Source organism: Ambystoma mexicanum, chromosome 5p (genome assembly GCF_040938575.1).
Source record: "Ambystoma mexicanum isolate Mex_15411 chromosome 5p, UKY_AmexF1_1, whole genome shotgun sequence".
In the NCBI taxonomy this organism is placed as follows: Eukaryota; Metazoa; Chordata; class Amphibia; order Caudata; family Ambystomatidae; genus Ambystoma; species Ambystoma mexicanum.
This window is the reverse complement of record NC_090930.1, coordinates 1,352,720,737-1,352,744,703: the sequence shown is the minus strand read 5'-3', so window position 1 is coordinate 1,352,744,703 and position 23,967 is coordinate 1,352,720,737. Positions and strand designations below refer to the sequence as shown.

Sequence of the window (23,967 nt, the reverse complement as noted above, 5' to 3'; positions counted from 1 at the left end):
TAGCCAGAGTCCGAACAGGATCGGTGATATCTGAGAGATGGCAACTTAGTAGAGGCACCAGGCAAGGGTGCCCCTGGTCCCCGATGCTCTATATTTTAGCCCTGGAACCCCTGGCAATATACCTTAGGCAACAATATGATATGATAGGTATTGAGATAGAAGGAGAAAGACACCTGATATCCTTGTACGCAGATGATTTATTATTATATTTGCAATACCCGGAAGAAAATCTCCAATACATACTTGAAGTGATGGAGAGATATGCAAAGTTGTCAGGTATAGCGGTAAACGCTCAAGAGTCCAACATATTCCCGCTAGGTAGCTATAGGGGAGCCCCTGTAGACAGGTTACCGGTACTACAAATACCATGGGCGATTGGTTCCTTTCGTTACCTTGGAATAGACGTGTACCACACGGTGGAAGAAGAACATAGATACAACACTGAAGGAGCCATTCGGAAAATTAAGAACAGCATGAAGTTTTGGGAGAAGCTGCCCTTAGCAATGATGGGACGGGGGCTATGCTCAAGATGGTGGTCCTTCCCAGGCTCGTGCACTACTTTAGTAACATCCCATATATGATACCAAAGAAGTTTTTTTACTAAGTTGAATAGTATGTGTAGAGACTTCCTGTGTCATGGCACCCGGAAGAGAGTGGCGTTATGGAAACTACAAAACTTCTACGAAAAAGGAGGTATCAGACTGCCTAATTTTGAGGTATATTATTTGGCGGGTCAACTACAATATGTGGCTAAATGGCTCTCTGATAAAGTGACCCCTGAACTCAGGCTGTTTGGGCAGAACTGTACCCCGTTTTACTTGAGGGAAATGATTTGGTTGCCTGAAACCGAAATGAAGGAGCACCCTGGGATGATGAGGCTTGGATGGAAAATCTGGAGTCGAGCATGCCGGATGATGGAGGATCCATTCCCATGCTCCCCGCAGATACCGCTGGTCGCTTTGACGGGAGGGGATAAACAGATGAGGGTGATTATCAGGACCTACTGGGAATCGGTGGGGTTGGTAATGCTAGGGGATGTTTGGCAGGAGGGGACCATCAAGGATTATAAAGAATTTAACGAAGAGGCAGGATTACATACGGGCCAATATGTCACGTATAATAGGATGGTACAGGAGATCTGGAAAACATGGCCGGAAACAGTATTGACAGAGGAACCAGATGCAGTTGTGGGGGCAATATATGATATATCAGAAGGGGGGCACGAGATCTCTAGATTATATGAGATGATGATGACTAAGGTGGGGAAGGAATTGACACATCTGAGACTGGATTGGGAAGCGGAGGTGGGAGCCCCGATGGAGGATGGGATGTGGGAACGTGCCCTGGGTTATCACAAGAAAGTGTCGAGAAACGCCAGACTAAAACAAATACAGCTGTATATAACGCATAGAGCATACATGACCCCTTTGAGGAGATCTAAGTTCCGTAATTATGAAAGACAAGCGTGTCCTAAATGTAACCAAGAAAACGCTGACATGACACACGTGTTTTGGTCATGCACAATAATAGAGTGCTTTTGGGGAGAAGTAGCGCAGAAACTGGCAGGAAAGGGGGTTACGCTTGTCATAGATACGGCCTGGGCCTGTTTACTGGGCGGGTTTCCCAAGTCACGGAAACTCAAACATGTTGCGAAACTGAAAGATCTGGCATATGTGCTCGCAAAACGGAGGATTGCCATGGGTTGGAAGAAATGCCACAAGCCACAGGTGGAAGTATGGTGGAAAGAACTGCAGAAATGGGCGGAGGTTGAAACAGTGGTATGGCAAGAAGCGAGCAGCGCGAGTGGTGAGGAAGAGGCAGGTACCTTGATGGCATGGAAATCACTACTAGCAGAAATGTTTGGAGTAATATCAGATCCAACAGAATCCGAGGAAAATGAGACCATGTTGCATGTAGCAGACACGGAATGTGAATAATGAATAGGCTCATGGAGGGGGGTGGGACTGGGAGAGCAGTGACTAAGATAAAACGGTGTGTAATGGAACTGTTATAATTATACTGCTTGTTTGGTTTGTATTGTTTTGTTTGCATAAAATGAATAAATTCTTTATAAAAAAAATAAAAATGATTAGGAAGCACTGGGAACCGGTGGGGATAGCAACGATGGGGAATGTGTGGCAGGAGGGGAAGATACAGGAATTTGGGGAGCTGGTGGAACTAATGGGGTTGCATGTGGGGCAATATATTACGTATCATGGGGTGGTGCAACAAATTAAAAGACACCTGGTCTGAAGTGGCATTGGCGGAGGAACCGGACGCCACTATAGATACGATATATGACATAGCAGAAGGGGGACACGAAACATCCAGATTATATGAGATGATAATGTCCAAAGCGGGCAAGGAGGTGGTGCAACTCAGACTGGACTGGGAAGAAGAAGTAGGTGCCCTGATGAGTGATGGGATGTGGGAGAGAGCACAAGGATATCATAAAAAAGTATTGAGAAATGCAAGGTAACAGCAGATACAATTGTATATAACTCACAGGGCATACCTGACGTCTCAAAAGATAGCTAAATTAAAAAATGCCAGACGTCAAGTGTGCCCTAAATGTAATGAAGAAAATGCGGGAATGGTGCATATGTTTTGGGCGTGCCCCCTGATAGAGAGATACTGGGGAGAAATAGCACAGAAGATGGAAGACAAAGGGATCCATATGAAGGTGGATACCGCATGGGCTTGTTTGATAGGAGGGTTTCCAAGACCACGTAAGCTTAAACATGTGAGCAAACTGAAAGATCTAGCGTGTGTCCTAGCAAAGAGAAGGATTGCGATGGGTTGGAAGGCATGCCATAGACCAAAAATGGAAACGTGGTGGAAGGATCTGCAGAACTGGGCGGAGGCAGAAACTGTGGTATGGCAGGAAGCGTGTAAAGGAGAGATAGAAGAAGAAGCCGGAACCCTATTGGGTTGGAGGCAACTGATAGCTGAATTATTTGGGCCTTCGCATGATGGACCAAGTGATAGAGACCCAATGAGTTCTGTCGAAGAGGAATCCCCACCGCAAGAGATAGAGACTGGAAATGAGGGGGAGTAGGCTGGGGAAGTGGAGGGGAGATACAGTGGGCTTGAATACAGCAATGTATGTTTATTTGTGATTGACATTATGCATCCACTGTAAGTTTGGTTTGAGTTGTTTTTTGAATAAAATCAATAAAATTGTTTATTGTTTAAAAAAAAAGTATCATGTAACATAAGATTTGTGTTGAAGATAAACAATATATGTGAAAAATGTAGGTAAAACATACCAGTATCATCGTACCAAACAATTGTTCCACAACATAAATGGATCATCCATCAGGTGAAATGTCGCAATATGTAATAGACTACAGAGATGAGGGGAGGGGACCAGGGAGGGTAGTTAGGGTTGGCGAAAGAGACAGCACAGGAAGAAAAAGATGGTAACAAAAAATGGCGTAAGTAAAATATAACATTCAAATTCCACATCTGTAACACAAGTTGTTGTACTAACTATGTTTTCAGTTTCCTGAATTAAGTACATTGAGTGCATTTCAAATAACTGAATTGCTTATGGGCTGGCTAATGGTGGTTAAGAATATGTATGCTGGCCCCTTTCGTATTGTGCCTATATTGTTATATCCAAATACTGGCATGAAATTAATTTACATGTACTGAGATATTAGTGCGTGCAAGTGTTCACTGATAGAGTCTGTGGTGGATTCCCACCTCTTACCCTCATTATTCTTCAATTTCTTCTCAGTCTTGGGTAATGTGTTAGGTGTCATGGGATCACATAACATGTGCACTTATGTATATTTGTTTGAACTATTAAGCCATTGCCCTGATTTGATAAATGCCGAAACAAGTCACAAAGGGCCAGAATATAGAAGATTAAACTTTGGACCAATTTTAAATTTTTTACAGTCTTAGAGAGCTTTCTTGTGGCGCAATTCTGCATTAAAATAAACAGACAAGCAAGCTTGCATCCCAAAATAAACATCAAACGGAGGAAAAACTTGAATGCCAACCAACATTTCTAATGAGTTACACATAATATATAATGATCTGTTTGTTGCTATTTACCCGAAGTGGAAATTTGATAGGCTTATGATATGGTTGAAAGCCCACTGGTCCTCCTTGTTGGAGAATGGCTTGATGTGCTGCATGAAGGCCTTCCCCAACAACTGGGACGGCATTGTTATTGCGGGCATGCTGATTGTTATTGGCATGCTGATTTGCGTTATTATCACTCTCCTCTTGGTCTCCAAGCAAGTATGAATGGAGGTCCCTATAGGAAGACAACATTTGCACACACGTTAAAAGCTGGACAACACAATTGAAAGCAAACAGCCTGTAAACATATCATGAGGCCATACAGCAACAAGTATCCATCTGGTAAATGTTAACAAGTGTTCTTCATTAAGATACTTATTGTTTCGTTTTCAGTTATTGGAAGCACTTTCAATGTACAGGAACAAAGGAACCCAGATCAGCATCAGGTGCCAATACATGCATATTAGGAACGTTTTTTCTTTTTCTTTTTGTTGCTTCCTTCAACAGACATCGATGAAACCCGCACATTTATGCTGTTTTGAACCTGTCCTGACATTTGGAGGTAAGTCACTTACCTTGCTAAGCGCATGTGTTCCGCGACAGCGATCAGTCCTTGTGGCCATCAGTGCTCTGTCCTCCATTGTGAAATATTTGGTACATTAAGGATACTCTCTGTCCCGTTAACTTTGTCTTTTGCAGCTTTATGATTACTTGCAAGATGTGCCCAAGACAGGCTGGCGATAGCAAATATTTGTATACCTTGTTTATTATATTCTCGCATGCATTTTACAGCATAAAGCATTTTACAGTACTATATACTCCAAAACGACCCAGCTACGAGATCTCGTAGAGGCCATCTTGCACTTTGGCCCTCATCCTGCCCTCTCGGGGCCGGATTTGCCATGTAGGGTACGGCCTTTCCAAGTGCAAAGCCTCAGTTTTCCCAGGAATATCAGAATTGGTTTGTGGGTGTTGACACTGTGTAGTACCAGTTCATATTATGTCCAAAGTGTGTCTGCTAATGGGCATAGGCGGTGGCTGTCCTTGCCAGTCTGAATGGTGCACATCCTTACCATTGGTGGAATTGGGAGGGGAAAGGGGGGACTCTAGCTTGAATTATGGATAAAACAAATTACTTGCCCCTGGTAATTTGCATTCTGATGGATGTTCCTCCCACGGATTCCTCATCTTCGATATTCGTATCCTGTTTTCCAACAGCAGGAGGTGCTGTGCGGCATTAGCGTCAAAGTCCCTGTAGGATTTCCATTCCTGTGTCCACATGCAACTTTGATAATGGTATATATAGCATGCTCCATGGCCCGTTACCTCAGGTTCCTAGTTTTTCCTGTCTCCATGCTCAGCCATCTTGAGGAGAGTAATGTAACCCTGTATGGGCGTTGAAAGAAAGAAGAAATGAGAATTTGCTCACTGTCGTCGGGGTAGGCTGGGAGGGCGATGAGTAAGTAATTTGTCCTTCTAATGAATTGTGCCCTCCCACAGATTCCTCATCTAGACTCCCACTGCAGTTTATTTTAAGATGGAGGTGGGAGAAGAGGATTCCTATGACGGTTTAACACATTATGTTGTTATAATTACAAATGTTCTTTTATAACGCATTTAATACGAACAAGTGGTTTCTAAGCACGGGGTCAGGATTCGAACCTGTGTTGCGCTGCATTGTCTTGCTATCAAGACAAACGCATTTGACCGAGGTATCTTTCCTCCGGTTGTTCTGAACCGCTCTTCCAAATCGAGTACCCTGACCAGAAAGGGTACATAAGCAATAGTGTTTTGAAAACGTATGGAGGACCACGTTGTGGCATTGCAAATCTCCTGCACTGGTACATCTCTTTGTACAGCTGAAGTAGTTGCCACTCCCTTGGTGGAATGTGATCTTAAGATGATCATGGACGTCCCTCCCAACAATGGAGCAGCACTCTGAAATGCATAGGATAATCTATCTTGAAAGAGTCTGCTTGCTCACAGATTTTCCCAGTATAGCCAATTAATAGCAGATCATCTGGTCTGATATTTGCCATTCTTGCGAAGTAAAAGCCAAGTGTTCTTTTCGGGTCAAGCCTGTGCAATCTCTCTTCATCCTTAGAAGGGTGAGGAGGGGGGGAGGTTGAGTTAGGGGGGGGTAGAAAGCCGGTAGTGTTATATTTTGAGATAAATGAAATTCGGATACCCTCAAAACAACCTTCCCCTTGGAGAATACGGTGAATGGTTGCTTGCAGGAAAGGGCTTGTACTTCCTGTTAGGAAAATTTCCATTTATGTGTAATTTTCCCTCCAGTTGTGAACCCCCCAACTTTTTGCTGTTGTCTGATCATCCGAGCCTGACTTTTTCCAATGGAGCCCAGCCTTCTGCTGTACTCCACTGGCTCACTTTGTAATGGGGAAACTGACACGCCCTTAAAGACAGTCACTCAGTACTGGAAGACTGTTAGGGAGAATCCTCCTTCTAGGGCTGATTCCCCTCACCTACTGAGTCCCCCAGCAGCTTTTCTGGATTTCTGGAGTTTATTTGTTTCAGCTGGTAAGAGTGTACATCCTTATTCCACTCTTACATGTGTTTTGGCCTATGTGTTGTTACTCGTGTGATCTTGGGCACTGGAGCACACCACTCCAAGTGCCCCTCTTCTTGTGTGGGTTACACAGCACCTTTAGTGTAGTAACCCAGGGTTGTCTTTTAGACTTCCCTCTTACTCCATTTCACTGGGGCTGACTACTGTCCCCCAGAGAAAGGTAAAGTCACCATTTACTTTACATAGTCATTTTTACCATAGACCCAGTACACCCCATCTTACATGGAGTACTGGAAAGGGCTAATCTGTACCCCTTTTCTGTCTGTACCTCCCTGAGCATTGTTTTGCTCTTTTAACATTTAGACTTGGCTGGTGGCAGTGGTATCTACCCTAACCTTTCTACCACGATTATATTAGATAAACGTGGTACTGTTCTTGGCTATTATATTAGCCTCGAACATAAACCCGCTTGACCAAATCGTCTTTCTTTTGGCTCCGGTTGGGTTTATTCGCCATTTCTTTTTTATGTATTTATTTATTTTATATACGTATAACAATTACAGTTTTACATATATAGTACATAAAATCACAACATTATCTCAAGGCATATTATACTTCTTACACTTTGACTTCTCTAATTAAAACTATCTCTATAAAAATTTTAAAGCACCATTTGATAATTCAGTTAAGATCTCTACATTTTCACAAAACACTTCATCAAATAAAATATTAAATTCATATTGTTTCCAGCCATAAGACTCAGCCACATTTCAGACATCTTGCACATGAAAGTATTGTTAGTATATTTCATTAAACATTTTCTACGCATTTCCTCGAGACTTTCACATTCGCATATAATGTGGTAGGCGGTTTCCAGAGTGTTGATCCCACATAATCTACAGTATTGAAAGTTCTTGTGGATACCGTTTTTTGCACCTAGTATGGCTAGTGTATTACAAATGTTAAATTTTAATTTTAGATACCATCTAATCGTGTTACTCTCTGGGAATGCATACTGATAGGTGGGTAAACCTTCCCTGCACATCAATTGTTTAAGGAAGGGACCACTGTTTACTTTTTCACTCAAATTCACTATCATCTGTTCTTTATCTTGTTTACCGATTAGCCTTTTTAGTTTGAGCTTAATCTGTGCAATAGAGAACAACAGCCAATCGTCTTTGTCACTTTTTGTCCACTTATCATAGATCTTGTTCCACTTGTTTATGGTGACAAAATTCTGTTTGGTTGTAGATCTAACATATTGATCCATAACCTTTATCACAAATGTGCCATTGGAGAGTCGGTACAGCTTCACATATAGCATGGCCACCATTAATTCTATACGACTGTTCACACTAGTTAGTCCACATTCTAACAATAGATATTCATTAGACACATTTCTAGGCATCCTCAGTAAGATCTTAAGCATTTTTGCTTCAAATACTTTCAACTCTTTTTTAAAGAAGCTTCCCCATATTTCCGCTCCATAAAGTAAACAGGAAAATATTTTGGTAGAGTATAGGGTAACCACAGTATTCACAGAAATATTTCCTTGAGCACCAATACATTTACTTAGGGCCATGGTGGCTATCATGCATTTTCTCTTTGTTTCATACCAATGCTTTTTCCAGTCAAGCTTATTATCTATGACCACTCCTAGATATTTGTACTCATTTACAACCTCAAGCTGTCTCAGTTCAATCATCCATTTTGTTTTATGATTTCTAGTCAGATTTTTGGGGTCAAACTTCATCACTTTTGTTTTATCAGTATTAAGAACTAGATCATTCTTATTGGCAAACTTTACAAACTCATCTAGTTTTACTTGGAGGCCCTTGGGTGTATATTCGATTAATACAAGATCGTCTGTGTAACCTAGCCACCCAAGTTTAGCTGTGCCAATCTTGATGTCAAGAATCTGACTATTGCTGACCTCATTTAGAAAGTCTGCCAGGTATAAATTAAAAAGTGTGGCTGCTAATGTACAGCCTTGTTTGACTCCACGAACTGTTGATATCCCATCAGAAAGCCTTCCTTCAAGATCCATACGAACTCGGACGGATGTGTCAGTGTATAACAGTTGTATCATATATACAATAACCCAGGAGGTATTCCCCATTTATTAAGCTTGGCCCATAGCTTACTTAGAGTAATGGTATCAAATGCCACAGAAAAATCTATAAATCCAACATATACAGACAATCCACGTACCTTACGTGAATATTCTATTGCAGTTACTAAGTTAACTATGTTGTGTGTGGTTGATGAGCCTGCTCTAAAGCCAGATTGATTATCAGGCAAAATTTCACATTTGGATATCCTTGATTTAGATCAATTAGCAGGATCTTAGCAAATATTTTAGCCAGGATGTCGAGCAAGGCCAGCATTCTATACTTAACATGATCTTTACGTGGTCCTTTCTTGTATATAGGTAGTATCATACTATTTTTCCATGACTCGGGGAGCTTCCCATGGCTCCCAATCCATTTAAATAGAATGAGTAGCACTCTAGCCCATAGATCAGGGGCCTTTTGTAATAGAGCATTACAGGTACGATCAGGTCCAGCTGCTCTTGACTTTGGCAATCTTTTTATGATGTTGGCCAGCGTAATTACAGTCATAGTACATTTCCATACAGATGGAACAGTCGCTATCACATTTTCTTCACTTAATAGGGTTCCCAATGTACTTTTATCATGGGTAACCCATAGACTTTCAGGTACACAGTTAATTGGGAGAGAGACTTCTTTTTTACAATATATAATGTTCCACATTTCTGTACGGTTTCTGTTTTTCCAAGCGTGCGCCAATTTCAACCATAGTCCTTCGTGTTTCTTATTTTGGTGATTTATCAACCAATACTTATACTGCCGTTTGAGTGTCTGTATCTGATAAGTAGCATCTATGGCCCGCTCATTTATAAGTATTTTGATACCATCTCTAAGCTTTTTCTTTTCGTTATGTATCTCATTGTCAAAACACTTATTATGCGTCTGATTCCATTTTTCTCTAACTGTTATGTGTTTTCTTTTTTCCATGACCGATGTTTTAATTGTTTCTGTCATGGAGGCAAAGTCACTGAGCATATCATGCATGTTGTCATTCAGGTCATTATTAAATTTGCCTATAAAGATTTACAATAATTGTTTAGCGATCTCATTGCCTTTCTCGATATTTTGCAGGTTCTATTTTATACGGTTTCCCGCCTCATTTACCTCTATATCACCGTTCATATGGTATACATTGTTATGTATATTTGTGTCTATTAGGCAGAGATAGAGAGGCATGTGATCGCTTTCCTCTCTGCATCCTATTGCCATGTCGCATATGAGCATTCTTGCTTTTTTATTTACAATCATGTAATCAATAGTTGTCATACTGTTTTCACATATGCGAGTGGGTAATAGCACGGTGTCGCCTAGGGTATTACCATTCAAAATGAGTAGTTGATATTTGTTTAATAGGGAGATCCAATCTTTTACTTCCTTTTTCAAGGGATCTGTTCTAACTGGTTCGGACTTACATTCAGAGTCGGTGAATTCAGACTCATATCTGAGCTTGGTATTTAAATCTCCGACTATGATCACTGGTAATTTATTTCCATATTCTCTCAGTACTTTGGTTAGTGTGTGAAAGTTTTCCCTATTGAATTTTCCACCAGGCAGGTTATATACATTCACCAAGATGAATTTGTCTATTGTAGTCAACGTACATGTTACTACAACACCATTTCTTTTTGTTAAAGTCCTTCTTGTGTTTTACTTTGCGCGGCAAACTAGGTTTGCCTTCTTTGTTAACCTTCTTTTGGCGGGCTTCTGCAGAGAAGCCCTCCTCTTGGCGCCTGGGTGTCTAGGTAGACTGAATGTGGGGAAGGGGTGTAGTCACCACCTGCACAGGGTATCCTAGGAAACCCAAGTCGCACTTTGCCATGATTGGCTGAGGTGGTTGTCCGGGCTGGACAACCCCCCTGCTGCGTGATCGACAGCCAGGCTGTGTGAATGGGGGTTTTGCGCATAAAAGGCAGGTCACTTGGGCTAGATGTCAGAGTCGCCTCTGGAACTACAAGGAACCGAAGAGAAGTGGAAAGAACGACGGCTGCTGCAACTACCCCATCCCGGTGAAGCCCTGCTGCAGTCCTGAGCTAACTTCCCTTCGACGACTAAGAGAAGATCCAGTCTGGAGTCTTCTTCCCTTGAGCCTGGTGGGGATTACCAGCTCATCTTCTTCAGCCAGAGATCTCTGCCGTGGTCGAAATCGCTGCACACTGCTGTAGTGGTCTGGATAGCCACCTGCTGAGCCTCTCCTGTTTTTAAGGAGCACACCTTTTGCGTTGTCGCTGCTGCCGGCTTCATCCCTGTGTAGTGCAGACCCCCTTCAGACGTCCTCCTTCACAACGAAGCTCCAGGAATCGTGGGTCTGCGGGAAACCAACAGGAACAACTGCCAGGGCACCAGCTGCATCGTTGGAATAAGGTACTGTGTTCTACTCGAGGAAACTGGGTGAATCCCTTTTCTTCATCCTCAAGGCTCGTCCTCGTCTTCTCTCCTTCTTATAACTTTTGCTTCCGAACATAGACAATATCCAAGTACTTTTTGGCTACACCGAATCGTGAACTGTCTAACGGTGTGATCTTCGGCACAGGTCTCCGGTGTCACTTAAACCTGGCTCTGACCCTTTGACTTTTGAACTCCTGTTTGAGTGTTTCTCGATACGGTCTGCCTAACCTAAATATTGCCTGTGATTTTTGCCTGCAACTCCCTCTGGGTATCTCAGGTGCTAAGTGTGTTTTTGCCCCGGTAGCATTTCATGTCACGGATACGCGTTTATTTAGTAGACCGAACTGTCAAAAAGTGATCACAATCATATCCGCGGTATTGTGTTTTGTTCATAACACCGGTTCATACCTTGTGACTTACTGTACAAAGTGAATTGGTTAGTTGTAGTATATTTAACGTGTGGTTTTGTTTAAAGTTTAATAGAGGTATTGTGTTTATAACTGATGGTTTAAAAATAAATGTACTTTTATTTTTACCTGAAACCTTGAGTCAGTGTTTGCTTGAGTCAAAGTAATTGTGGTCCCTTTGTGTAATCTCTGCTACTGCTCATATACTCTTGAGATAAGCCTGGCTGCTCTGCTACTGCTACCACTATAACTTAGTAGTACAGGTTTGTACCAAAGGTAAAACTTGTATTGCCACCTGTGGTCTTAATCGGGTGTAGTGGTCCCTAAGGGCACTGCACAGGATTCTGCCTAACAAAGACTCTGTTTCCCTTAGTATTTCACTTTGTTGCTAGTTTTTAGCAACATGTTAACGGTGCACACGGTACCTTACAGTACAGTGCGCTGGGGTCTTCCTTTCATTTTTAAGGCCCTAGACACCTTCAAAGGATTTTCTGGTAGAAGTACACGTGTGCCTTGGACAAAGCTGGTGGCAGCTGTTATTTTACATATATGTTTAACCCTTTCCTGTGGTCCATATTGCATTTACCGCATTTGGCCCTGGACGTCCTTTGTTTTGTCCTTTGGCAATCTGGTCCCTTCGCCTTCCCCAGATCCAGCAGACCCGGGAAAACCCTTATTCGGTCATGCAGAATCCAGCGCAAACCAAAGCTTTTGTGGACTTCTGCATGCCTTGTGTGCGTGCCTTCATGATGTGGCCTGGACTGTCTAGTTCCAATACACATCCAGGGTGCCAGGATGTCTGGTGTGCTGGGAATAATTGGGACCACTGTGATCCGTGATTGCTGCACGTGAGCAGATCTATCATTGGGTCCTCTTAGTTTTCGCGCAAAGGAGATTCTGGATAAGAGAAGACCCCCAACCACCCATACCAGGTTGATCTCTTGAGTTCTTCTCGAACTCAGGATAGAATCCACGTATCCTGTAACCAAGAAGCCAAGTCGAGGAACCGCTGGTGATGCGCTGGAAGGTTTGGCACTCTGAACCCACTGTTGACCCACTGGACCCCTCTGTTTCTGATCGAACTTAGAAGAACTATTCACGGCACCTCTAGCTTAACCCGCAAGCATGCCATTTCGAAGGATTCCTAGGCCAACAAGTGAACTGACCTGCTTGCACATGACCTTTGCCCTGGAACTGCCGCTATCTCGAGTTGACACTTGAGATTTTGGAGATCGTAAGCACTGGGCATAAGGCACACTCTCCAGCTGAGTTTCATACACCTGGGCACCCTAGGTCTGGCATTAGGAGAGGACGCCTGAACCAGATTACACGCACTCACTGTGACGCCCAGTCGTGGTGACGAACTTCGAGGGTGCCCTGCTGCTGTGCCCTGAAACGAGCTGCAGTGGATTCGAGCTGATCCCTTCATCAGTAGCGGAGAAATCACCACTGTCCCGCCACAGAATCATCCCTGGAACTCAGCCGTTGAAAGTCGCAGAAACACACAATTGCAGAATTTGAACTTGCAACTGAAGTGGACTCGACTGCCGCAGTTTGGTCCGGAGTGCGGCGAGGGTCAGTGAGTAGTGGCAACCCTTACCGGTGACCGCTGGCACTCCATCCATTTTCACGTCCCCTGAGGGCCACTCTTCTTTATCGAGGTAGCCTGTGCTACGGAGCTATTCCCAACTCTTAGATCCTGTTCTGCCCTCTTGGGGAGACCCACCTCGAATAGTGGGAACTTATTCTTCACTGCCTCACCCGCCTTCCTGAGCTGCTACAGCCCCCGCAAGAGACCCTGTTCTTGACCAACCGGACGATTGTGTGCATCTGCATCCGAAAGTACTTTTGAGCATAAGGCTCCACTCATCGTAGGGTTTGTACTGCCTCTCAGTTAGGGTTGATAAAGTGAAGGACTGCCTAAAGTATATTTGCACTGTTTGCTCTCTTTCTTCACAGGTTGTAGACCCTTACTGTGCACTATTACTATAGGCCATTGGTAACTGTATGTATGTTCCATAGTAGTGTTGTGTTAGTTTAAGTTCTTACTGCTGATATTTGCTTTGGGTTTCATTTAAAAGGCCTTTAATAAATGTATATGTATTTTTGATGTATATATCTGACAGAGTAATTTGTAGTGTTGTTTACTGTGTGTGCTCATTGTGGGCTTTCAATCACCCCCACCCCTCCTGGGACCTAGTCTTGACTACCGCCAATGCTACCTTGATTGGTCTGGCTTGTCCAGAAGGTTACCCTGTACCAAGAAACTAGGCTGGCCTTCTAAACCTCTGCCCACCAGGTCAGAGTTTAGAAATCCATCTTAACACTTCACTAACCCTGCAAGCAGAAGGGATAGCCACTAAGTAGATGGCTTCCCACGTTAGTAACATGAAAGCCAGGAATGGAGTGGCTCAAAAGCCAAAACCACCAGAAAAGTAAGTAGCAGGTAAAAATCCCAGGACGGAAGCAGAAAAGGGACCGGCGGGAAAGTATTTGTTAGATCTTTCAGTAATTGGATTGCTAAAGGCATCTTAAATTAAGTGTCTTGTTCCGGCATGCATTTGAATATCGATAACAAGGCTAAGTATCCCTTAACAGCAGCCACTGCAATCCTCGATGGGCTAGGTGCAGTAAAAAAGGAAAACACCTCAGGTGTATTCCAAGAGAAATGATAAATTAAACACTGTAGTGACTAACTTACTCCTATTCCATAGTCCACTTTCCTCCATACTGTATGGGCATCCCTCGTTAGGGACGGGAGATGGAACCTTTTTCACCAGAAAAATCATATTCACCTATAAATGTAGATGTGAGCCGTGGCGTGGCCCTGTGAGCATGTGCTCCCCCGACTCCTCCCACCGGCACCACTCCTCAGTCTCCTTTGACGCATCGACAACATTACCAATGCCTAATGACACTAGTTCTATTAGGGGGGAGGATGGTGGGACGTATGGAGAAAAGGGGACTATGGAGTAGGAGTATGTTAGTCACTACAGTGAGTAACTTATAATTACTCCTACATCCCGTCGCTTTCCTCCATACTGTATGGGCGATTACAACTGAATGTAGCCCCAGGGTGGAGAGTTTCACCTCTTAAGAAAACAAGCAGTTTAACACTGCCTGACCAAATGTTGCATCCAACCTGGAGCTGGCATCCAAGCAGTAGTGCTTGCAGAAGGCCGAGGGCGTAGCCCATGTAGCCGCCTTGCCGATGACCAGCCACAGGACATGCCTCTGGAAAGCAACCGCTGTGGCCTTAGCTCTGATAGCATGAGCATGCATATTTGCTAGAAGACGTTTGTGCTGCCCCTCGTATGCCTCCTTGATGGCCGTAACCATCCACCTTACTATGGAGGCCTTGGAAGCCTGATAGCCGCGCTTTGACCCACCGATGGTGACAAAGAGCATCTGATTTGCGGAAGCTCTTGGTTCTTTCCAGGTAGAATTTGCGAGCACGCCCGATATCTAGACAGTGCAGTACCCTCTGAGCGTCATCTTTAGGGTCCGCGAAGAAAGTAGGTAGCACTATCTCCTCATTCCGGTGAAAATAGGAGACCACCTTAGGTAAGAATGTGGGTTGGGCTCTAAGTACCATCTTGTCCTTATGAAAAGTAGTATAAGGCTCTGAAGCCACCGGTGCCTGGATTTCACTGACCCTGCGTGTGGATTTAAGGCCCACCAGGAGGGCTGTCTTAATGGTGACTAGCCTGATGTCCGCGGAAGCCATAGGTTCGAATGGTTTAGGCACCAAGGCGCCCAAGACCACGTTGAGCTCCCACACTCAGTGTGGCTTCTTGATAGGCTGGTAAAGCCTGGTCAGTGCCGCCAAGTGTCTTTAATCATCAGATTAGAGGATGAAAATACCTCCTTCTCCAAGTTCCGGTAGGCTCTGAAGGTCACCAGATAGGTGCGGCATGCGTCTACCTGCACCCCTGAGTGGGCGGTGTGTGCAGAGAAGGATAGCACGTCATCCAATGTGCAGGTCAATGGATCAACCTCCTTTGATTCTGGCCAGTGACAAATCCTAGTCCACTTGCTTTTGTACTGGCTCCTGGTAGCATTGCTTCTAGCGCCTTCTATAATGTCTAGGTTAGCCTGCGACAGTTGCAGATGCCTTAGTGTGACCTGTTAAGGAACCACGCTGCGACGGCTAACTTCAGAGGGGCGGGTGGATAAACGTGCCTCCCTGCTGTGCGAGTAGGTGAGCTGGGCCCAGCGGAAGGTGCACCAGGCCTGATCCGACAGTCTGAGAAGTTTCGAGAACCATGGCGTTTACCAGGATGATACACAGGTGACGGACCTCCCGGATCTTGCAGATTATCCTGTGGACCAGGGGTGTGGGAGGGAAGGCATACACGTTCATCTGCATTGCGTCGCCCAGACAGTCCCAGCCCTGTCCCTGCCAGGACGTGAACTGGGGGCACCTCCTGTTGGACCAGGTAGCAAAGAGATCCACCTGAGAATTACCCCATCTGTCGAAGATCCCCTGAAGGACCTGTTCGTCCAACTGCCATTTGTAGTTGTCCGCACCCAACCTGCTGAGCATGTCCGCCTCCAGGTTGGACTCCCCTGGGAGGTGAATTGCTACCTGGTGCATTTTTCTCACCTGAGCACACTCCCAAAGGTTGACTGCTAGAGTGCAGAGGGGAGGAGACCTGGTGCGACACTGCTTGTTGATGTAATACATCCTGGTGGAGCTGTCCGTTTGAATGAGGATAGTCATGCCACTGATCATCAGGAGGAAGGCTTTGAGAGCAAGCCAGATGGCCATCAACTCAAGCCAGTTGATGTGGGCTACCTGCTGATGACGGGACCATTCCCCCTTCCCCCAACCTCATGGACACTGTGGCTGTCCAAGGTAGCTCCCCAGCACTCTACGGATGAGTCTGGTGATGGTAACCTGCGGTGTTGGTTGACGAAAGGCCCTGCCTATCGGCAGGTTGTCGTCCGTGCTCCACCAGACTAGGTCCTGGTGGAGATGAAGTGGAATACTAACCAGCTCCGCCTGGGAACCCTTCTCCTGAGTCCAGGAGGTTGCAAAGTGCAACTGCAATTACCTCATTTTGAGCCTTGTGTGCGGCACTGCCAGGAGACAGGCCGCCACGATGCCCAAGAGGTGTTGGTACTACAATGCTAAGGTCACTGCTCTGCTGAGAAAATGCCCTGTGGCACTCTTGATGGCTGTGATCTTGTCCTCTGAGGGGAATATTTAATCAGAGCTTGTATTCCAGATGAGGCCCATCAACGTTAGACTCTGCGTGGGCTCCAGCTGTGACTTCTTGAGATTGATGGAAAATCCCAACACGTGTAGTCAATTCATGAGGGCGGAAGCAGTGTGGTGGACTGCCTCCCGAGTCCTTGCCCTGACAAGCCAGTCATCTAGGCATGGATAGACGTGGTGACCCTGGCCCTGAGCAGGGCTGCCACCGCGTTCATCAGTCTTGTAAAGACCCTTGGGGCCGAAATGAGGTTGAAGGGTAGAAGCTTGGATTGGAACTGAAAACCTACGATCCTGAACCTCAGCAAGGACCGATGGGGTTGCCTGATCGGGACGTGTAGGTAGGCATCCTTCAGATCCAGGGAGGACATTGAGTCTCTCGTGCACAATGTCTCTGCTAAACGTGCTGGGGTAACCATCTTGAACTTTTGAAGAGGGAAGGAAAGGTTCAAGGTGGAAAGGACCTCGCTGGGAGGCTGGGACCTCCTCCACTGTCTGACTCTCTACGAGAAAGCACATATCCACCAACTGAGTTGTTGTCCTAATCTGTGGGAGCGGAGGAGAGATGAGAAATTATACGTTACTCACCATAGTGACTAAAGTACTCCTCGTCCATAGTCCCCTTTCCTCCATACTGCATGGGCATCTCTCGCTAGGGACGGGAGATGGAACCTTTTTCACCAGAAAAAAACCTTCTACCCCTTTAAATTTAGAGGTGTGCGGGACGCGGCCTTGGGAGCATGTGCTCCCCAGACTCTGCCCACCAGCGCCAATCCTCAGTCCCCATTGACGTTTCGACAATATTACCATTGCCTAATGACACCAGTTTTATTAGGGGGGGGGGTAGTATGGTGGGACGTGAGGAGGAAAGGGGATTATGGACTAGGAGTACTTTAGTCACGATGGTAAGTAACTTATAATTACTCCTACATCCCGTCCCCTTTCCTTCATACTGCATGGGCGATTACAACTGAATGTAGCCCCATGGTGGAGAGGTGATCCTCCGTAAGAAAACAAGTTCCTTAGTACTGCCTGTCCGAAAGCCGCGTCTGACTTAGAGCCGGCATCCAAACAGTAGTGCTTGCAGAAGGCCGATGGAGTGGCCCATGCGGCCACCCTGCTGATGACCTACCACGGAACGTGTCTCTGAAATGCAACCGTGGTGGCCTTGGCTCTGACAGAGTGGACATGCATGTTCGCTGGAAGAGGTTTGTGCTGGCCCTCATAGGCCACCTTGATGGCCGAAAACATCCACCTTGCAATAGAGACTTTGGAAGCCTGATAACCCGGCCTTGACACCCCCCCCCTCCTCAAAGATGACAAAGGGAGCCTCTGACTAGCGGACGCTCTTGGTCCTGTCCAGATAGAATTTCAGAGCGTGCCTAACATCAAGACAGTGCAAGACCCTTTGCGCCTCATCCTTAGGATCCGCAAAGAAAGTAGGTAACACTAATTCCTCATTTAAGTGGAACGAAGAGACTACTTTAGGTAAGAATGCGCACTGCGTTCTCAGGACCACCTTATCTCTGTAAAAAGTAGTGTACGGTTCTGAAGCCAACAGTGCCTGGATTTTGCTAACCCTACTTGCAGATGTAATACCCACCAAGAGAGCTGTCTTAATGGTGACAAGCCAGATGTCCGGGGACGCCATTGGTTCCAAAGGTTTGTACACCAGGATGCCCAACATTACATTGAGGTCCCACCGGGTGTGGTTTCTTGATAGGCGGGTAGAGCCTGGTGAGGCCCACCAGATGTCACTTAACAGCCGGGTTGAAGAAAGAGAAAACTTCCTCCTCCGAGTTCCGGTAGGCGCCTATGGCTGCCAGATAGGTACGGCATGTGTCTATTTGCACTCCTGAGTGTGCGAGGTGCGCAGAGAAGGATAGCACATCGTCCAACGTGCAAGTAAGTGGGTCCACCTCCTTCGATTCTGCCCAGTGGCAAAACCTAGTTTTGTACTGGCTCCTAGTAGCATCGCTCCTAGCACCCTGTATGATGTCTAGGTTAGCCTGTGACAGCCGCAGATGTTTTAGTGTGACCTGCTCAGGAACCACGCTGCCAGGGCCAACTTCTGCGGGCCGGGGTGGATGACCCTGCCTCCCTGCTGAGATAGACGGTGAGCTGGGCCCAATGGTAACTGAATGGGAGGCTTGTCCAAGAGGCTGAGCAGCTCCGAGAACCATGGTCTCGCAGGCCACCAATCAGCTATCAGAATGATGCTGAGGTGACGTGATTCTCTTATCTTGCAGATCACCCTGTGAACCAGGAGTGGGAGGAAATGCCTATGCTGTCATGCTGTTCCACTGTAACTGCAAGGCGTCGTCCCGGGAGCTGGGGCCCTGTCCCTGCCAAGCCTCAAACTGAGGGCCCTTCTTGTTGTACCAGGTGGCGAAAAGATCCACCTGAGGATGCCCCCATCTGCTGAAGAGCCCCAGCAGGACATGATCATTTAATTGCAATTGGTAATTGTCCGCTCCCAGCCTGCTGAGGCGGTCCGTCTTCAGGTTGGACTCTCCAGGGAGGTGGATTGCGCTCAAGTAAATGTTGTGCCCATTCCCAAATGCTGACCGCTAGGCTGCACAGAGGAGGGGACCTGGTGCCACCCTGCTTGTTGATGTAATACATGCTGATGAAATTGTCCATTTGAATGATGATCTTCTTGCCACTGATAAGCGGCAGAAACGCTTTGAGAGCGAACCAGATAACTTTCAGCTCTAGCCAATTGATATGGGCCTCGTGCTCCTGGAGGGACCAGACTCCATGGACGCTGTGGTTGTCCAGGGTAGCCCCCCAACCTTCCAAGGAGGAATCCATGGTGATGGTCACTTGCGGTGCTGCTTGCCGGAAGGGCCTGCCTGTCTGCAGGTTGCAGTCCATGGACCACCAGACAAGGTCCTGGTGGAGAAAGGGAGGAATGCTGACAAGCTCCGCTTGGACTCCCAGCTCCTGATGCCATGAGGCTGCTAGGTGCTGCTGCAATCTCCTCATTTTGAGCCTTGTGTGAAGTACTGCCAGTAGGAACACCGCCATGATACCCAAGACATGCTGGTACCACCAAGCCGAGGTCACTTCTCTGCTGAGAAAGTGACCTGGGGCCCTCCAGATGGCTGTGATCTTGCCCTCTGAGGGAAAAACTCTGAGCCCGTGTACCAGATGAGCCTAGAAAAGTCAGACTGCGTAGGCTGCAGCTGTGACTTCTTGAGATTGATGGACAATCCCAGTTCGTGGAGTGTGTTTATTGAGGGCGGAGGAAGTGTGCTGAACCACCTGCGGGGATCTCGCCCTGACGAGCCAGTCATCCAGGTACGGGTAGACATGGTGACCTTGGGCCTTGAGAAGGGCTACCACTGCATTCATCAGTCTGGTAAAGACCCTGAGGGCTGAAGGGTAGAACCTTTTATCGGAAATGGAAGTCTATGATGTTGAACCGTAGAAAAGGATCAGGGAGGCTGCCAAATTGGGACATGTAGATAGGTGTCCTTCAGATCCAGGGAGCACATCCAGTCTCTCCTGCACAGTGTCTCCGCAATAAGGGCTGGCTTAACCATCTTGAATTTCGGAAGAGGGAGGGGGAGGTTCAGGTTGGAAAGGTCCAACACAACTCTCGGGCCAGCCTGTTTCTTCTTTTGTATGGCGAAAAATCCTGGAGTAGAAGCCCATGCCCTGCTGGGAGGCTGTAACCTCTTCGACTGCCTGGCTCTCTACGAGCGAACGAATTTCCGCCAAAAGAGTTGTTGTCCCAATCTGTTGGAGTGGAGGGGAGGAGAGAGGAGAGGAGGAACCAGTAGGCGGTAACCCATGGACACTACGGATAGGATCCAGGGGTCCGCATACCTCTGACGCCAAGACTGTGTGTGAAGGGCAAGCCTGCCCCCCCACCGGAGACACATGGATCCGAAGGGGCGCGTCATGCCTTCTTTTCCTCCGAGGCTGGGGCTGAGGTGGGGGACTGAAAGAAGGTTTTGCCCCTCCCCCATCCCTTCTGCTGTTTGCGCCGGTGCTGACTCAGAGAAAAATCCAGCTGTCTTGACCTCCGTTCCTGGAAGCCCCGGAACCCTCTGAAGGTCCGCCCCTTGTCGGAGCGTGGATGCGACTTGGTGTAGATCTTGGGCGCGGCCTTCGTGAGGATAGATAAGGACTTCACAGTTTGGGAACTGTTCTTCTTAACAAGCTCCTCCTCGGTGGTGGAATGAAAGAGGTCGCCACCCTCGAATGGACGGTCCAATATGCGTTCCTGGACGTCCGGGTTGAACTCGGTAGCCCGTAGCCAAGCAGTCCTTGTCCGTGGCGATGCAGATGGCACGGCCTGAGTTGTCTATGTGCGCCACAGTGGACTCCATGATATCCTGGGCTACCATTTTGGCTTCTGCCAGCCCCGCCTTGAAACGTGCTTGGCTCTGTACCAGAGGTTCTGGGAGGAAGTCAGCTTTTTCCCGCCAAAACCTCAGATTAACGGCTGTCAGCATGGCGTCTGCATTGGATTGACGAAGGTGCAGTGAGGCGTTAGAATAGACAACCTTTCCATAAGCCTCCAAGATCTTCTCCTCCTTGCCTAGAAGAGCAGAAGACAAAGTGTCCGAAGACGACTGAGGCTTGCAATAGAGTGATTCTGCGGCGATCACCGAAGAGTGCGGGTGAGGGTGCGCGACAGCAAGAGTGGATTCCCCTCCATTTGCCTATACTTTGCGTCGAGGCGCCGATTGATAGGCTGGGCGCAATGGGGTTTCAGCCATCCCCTTTTGGCCAAGGCGACAAAATCCTTCTGCATTGGAATCACCGTTCTAGCCGCGGGGCGTAGAGTGAGGACCTCAGCCAGGACACCCGCCTCCGGTTGTTCCACCTCGGGTTGTGGAAGCCCCAAGTATTCGGCCACACTGGAGAGCCGTTTGTGAAAGGCCTTGGCTGAGGATGGCGTGTCAGGGTCCTCCTCCTCATCGGTGTCTACTAGGGTGTCCGGCTGGTCCGGCACGGGTGGAGGAGTGCTGGGCACCGAAGGCTGAGGTGTGAGAACCGGAGCCAGTGGCTGCTGGTGCGGAACCGGCTGAACTGTAGGAGGCAGGGGAGCCGGAATCGAAGGACCCGGCATGGGCAGCAGAGGCTGCGCGGGGGCCTGAGGCGCTGGAGCCATAGGAGGAATGACAATAGGCACCGTAGAGTATACACAATAGGTACAGAGATACAGTAGCACAAGCAAACACTGACCAGAGCATTGGTGTAAAAGTATATAATTATTTAAAGACACACTTGTAAATTACACTAGCACAAAAAGAGGTAAGTAAATTCAACACGCAGTCACTATTATATATATATATACAACCCTGATTACTTATTAGAGAAGTCTTAATGAGAAACACCACTTATTTTCAGAAAGAGGTGAGCGCTTAACATAAGATGGCACTCTAATAAGTTATAGAAAAAGGGAGGGAAGAGGCAGGGTTATGAAAGCACACAATTTCAATACTTTTCAAAGAACCACAGTGAGGCAGGTTAGGCAAAGTCTACTGGAGAGCAAGGAAGTTCAAATGCCAGGCCCACTCTTAGAGAGAGCAAGCGAAATGTGTCCAGGATCACACAGTGGGGTTATGCCCAAAGAGTCTTTGTAGATAGTTCACAAAAGATTGAGATCAAGTCAGGAAAAGTTAGTTAACAGGCCCCAGGCTAACCCGGCTTAAAAAGTCGAGGATTTACTGTCACCCCCGAACGATCTGTCGCAAGGGAAGCCAGGCGGAACACAGTACCTGAAATGGGAAGAACGCTCCAGCGGGGGCAGTTGTTCCTGGCAGCGGGTGCAAGTCGGTGTTTCGTCCAGAGGAAGAGGAGGTCTCGACGTGGAGGAAAGATGAAGGTCGTTGCACTGCCAGGGAAGAAACCAGCCGCAGAATTTTCCGGTTACAAGGTACTACCGTTTTCTTCGTGGTAGTGGTAAACCGCGGTATTCCGGTTGCCGGGGTGCTTGGCACAGGCAAGGCGGCCACGAGATCGTCCAGGAAGGCAAAAAGAAGGGCAAACTGGTTATCCCCACCAGTCAAAGGAACAAGACTCTCCGGACTGGAGATCTCCTCTGTCGTCGGGAAAAGTGGTGAGACGGTTCAGCAGGGCTCCACCGGTGGTGTCGTCGTTGCAGGTCGGCTCGGCTTCTCCCTCCTCGGATTCTTTAGGTCCTGTGGCGACTTCTGAAGTTCCAGTCCCCAAAGCCCTGCTTTTATGCAGAAAACCCCCATTCACTCAGTCTAGCTGTCACTCAAACATGCTAAGTGGTGAGCCGGCCGGCTCACCACTTGGGCCAATCAGGACGGAGTGCGACTTGAGTTGCCTAGGCAACTCAGTCCAGGGTGCCTAAATCCCCCTCCACCCCTCCTAAGTACCCCAGACAGAGTGGCACCACTTTGGAGGGCTTCTGTGGAGAAGCCCGCCAAAATGTGGAACAAAGGGCGCGACTTGGGTTGGAGTCACAGAAGAGAACACAAACGCCATTTTAGAATCAAGTTTTGGCAAAAAATACCAACCGGAGAATTAATATTAAATAAATAAACCAGCGGTATGTTCGAGGCTACCGTAAATAATTAAATAAAGATAGTAGCCTAAAACAATGGGAATTCCCACAGGAAAATATTTGCGGTTGAATATAAAAAGTAGTATCCACTGCCACCAGCCAAAACTCGATCAGGGGGGACGGAGACGTGCCCCCTCGACTAACAGACCCCGGGGCAATTGAATTGCCCCAGCCAGTACGTCCACAATATGATGGTTTGTACTGTTCTGTTCAGAATTTAAGACTAGTAAAGTCAATGGTGACTTTACATGCCCTTGGAGACAGTAGTCAGTCCCAGGGTATGGAGTCTATACTGGGGGGGCACTATGACACCCCTGTGTTACTGCACTGAGGGTGCTGTGTAACACACATCACAAAAACACATGAAGCCCTATGGAGTAAAATACCCCATAGCCCATTAAACACATCTAGATTCAAAGAAACACACTCAAATCATGCCCAAGAGTGAGGGTAAAAGAGTCTCACTCTTGGCAGGAGAAAAAAAATAAACCCCAAAAATCCAGCAAAGCTGCTGGGGGACTCACTAGGTTAGGAAATTCAGCCTAAACATAAAATTCTCCCTAACAAGCCCCACTCCTGCAAGAGCAGATCCACTCTCTAGGGAATGGAGGGCAGATGGACGTGTCCAGAAGGTTCAGGTACCACCTCCTCCTGGTCCAATCCAGAGAAATCGGGATCAAGAATTTCCCCAACTTTCTCAATGTCCTGATGGCTTGAGGGAGGGCAGTGAC

At 46.9% G+C, this 23,967-nt stretch overlaps 1 protein-coding gene across 1 annotated transcript in view; it reads right to left on the bottom strand.

The window, feature by feature from the left end:
- The window catches only part of MARCHF6 (membrane associated ring-CH-type finger 6), a 2,224,824-nt gene that overhangs the window by 679,223 nt on the left and 1,521,634 nt on the right, over nucleotides 1-23,967 (bottom strand). Inside the window, exon 19 of the mRNA XM_069613753.1 lies at nucleotides 4,066-4,270. Coding sequence (XP_069469854.1) covers nucleotides 4,066-4,270 — 205 coding nt within the window. The remainder of the gene's footprint in view (nucleotides 1-4,065; nucleotides 4,271-23,967) is intronic.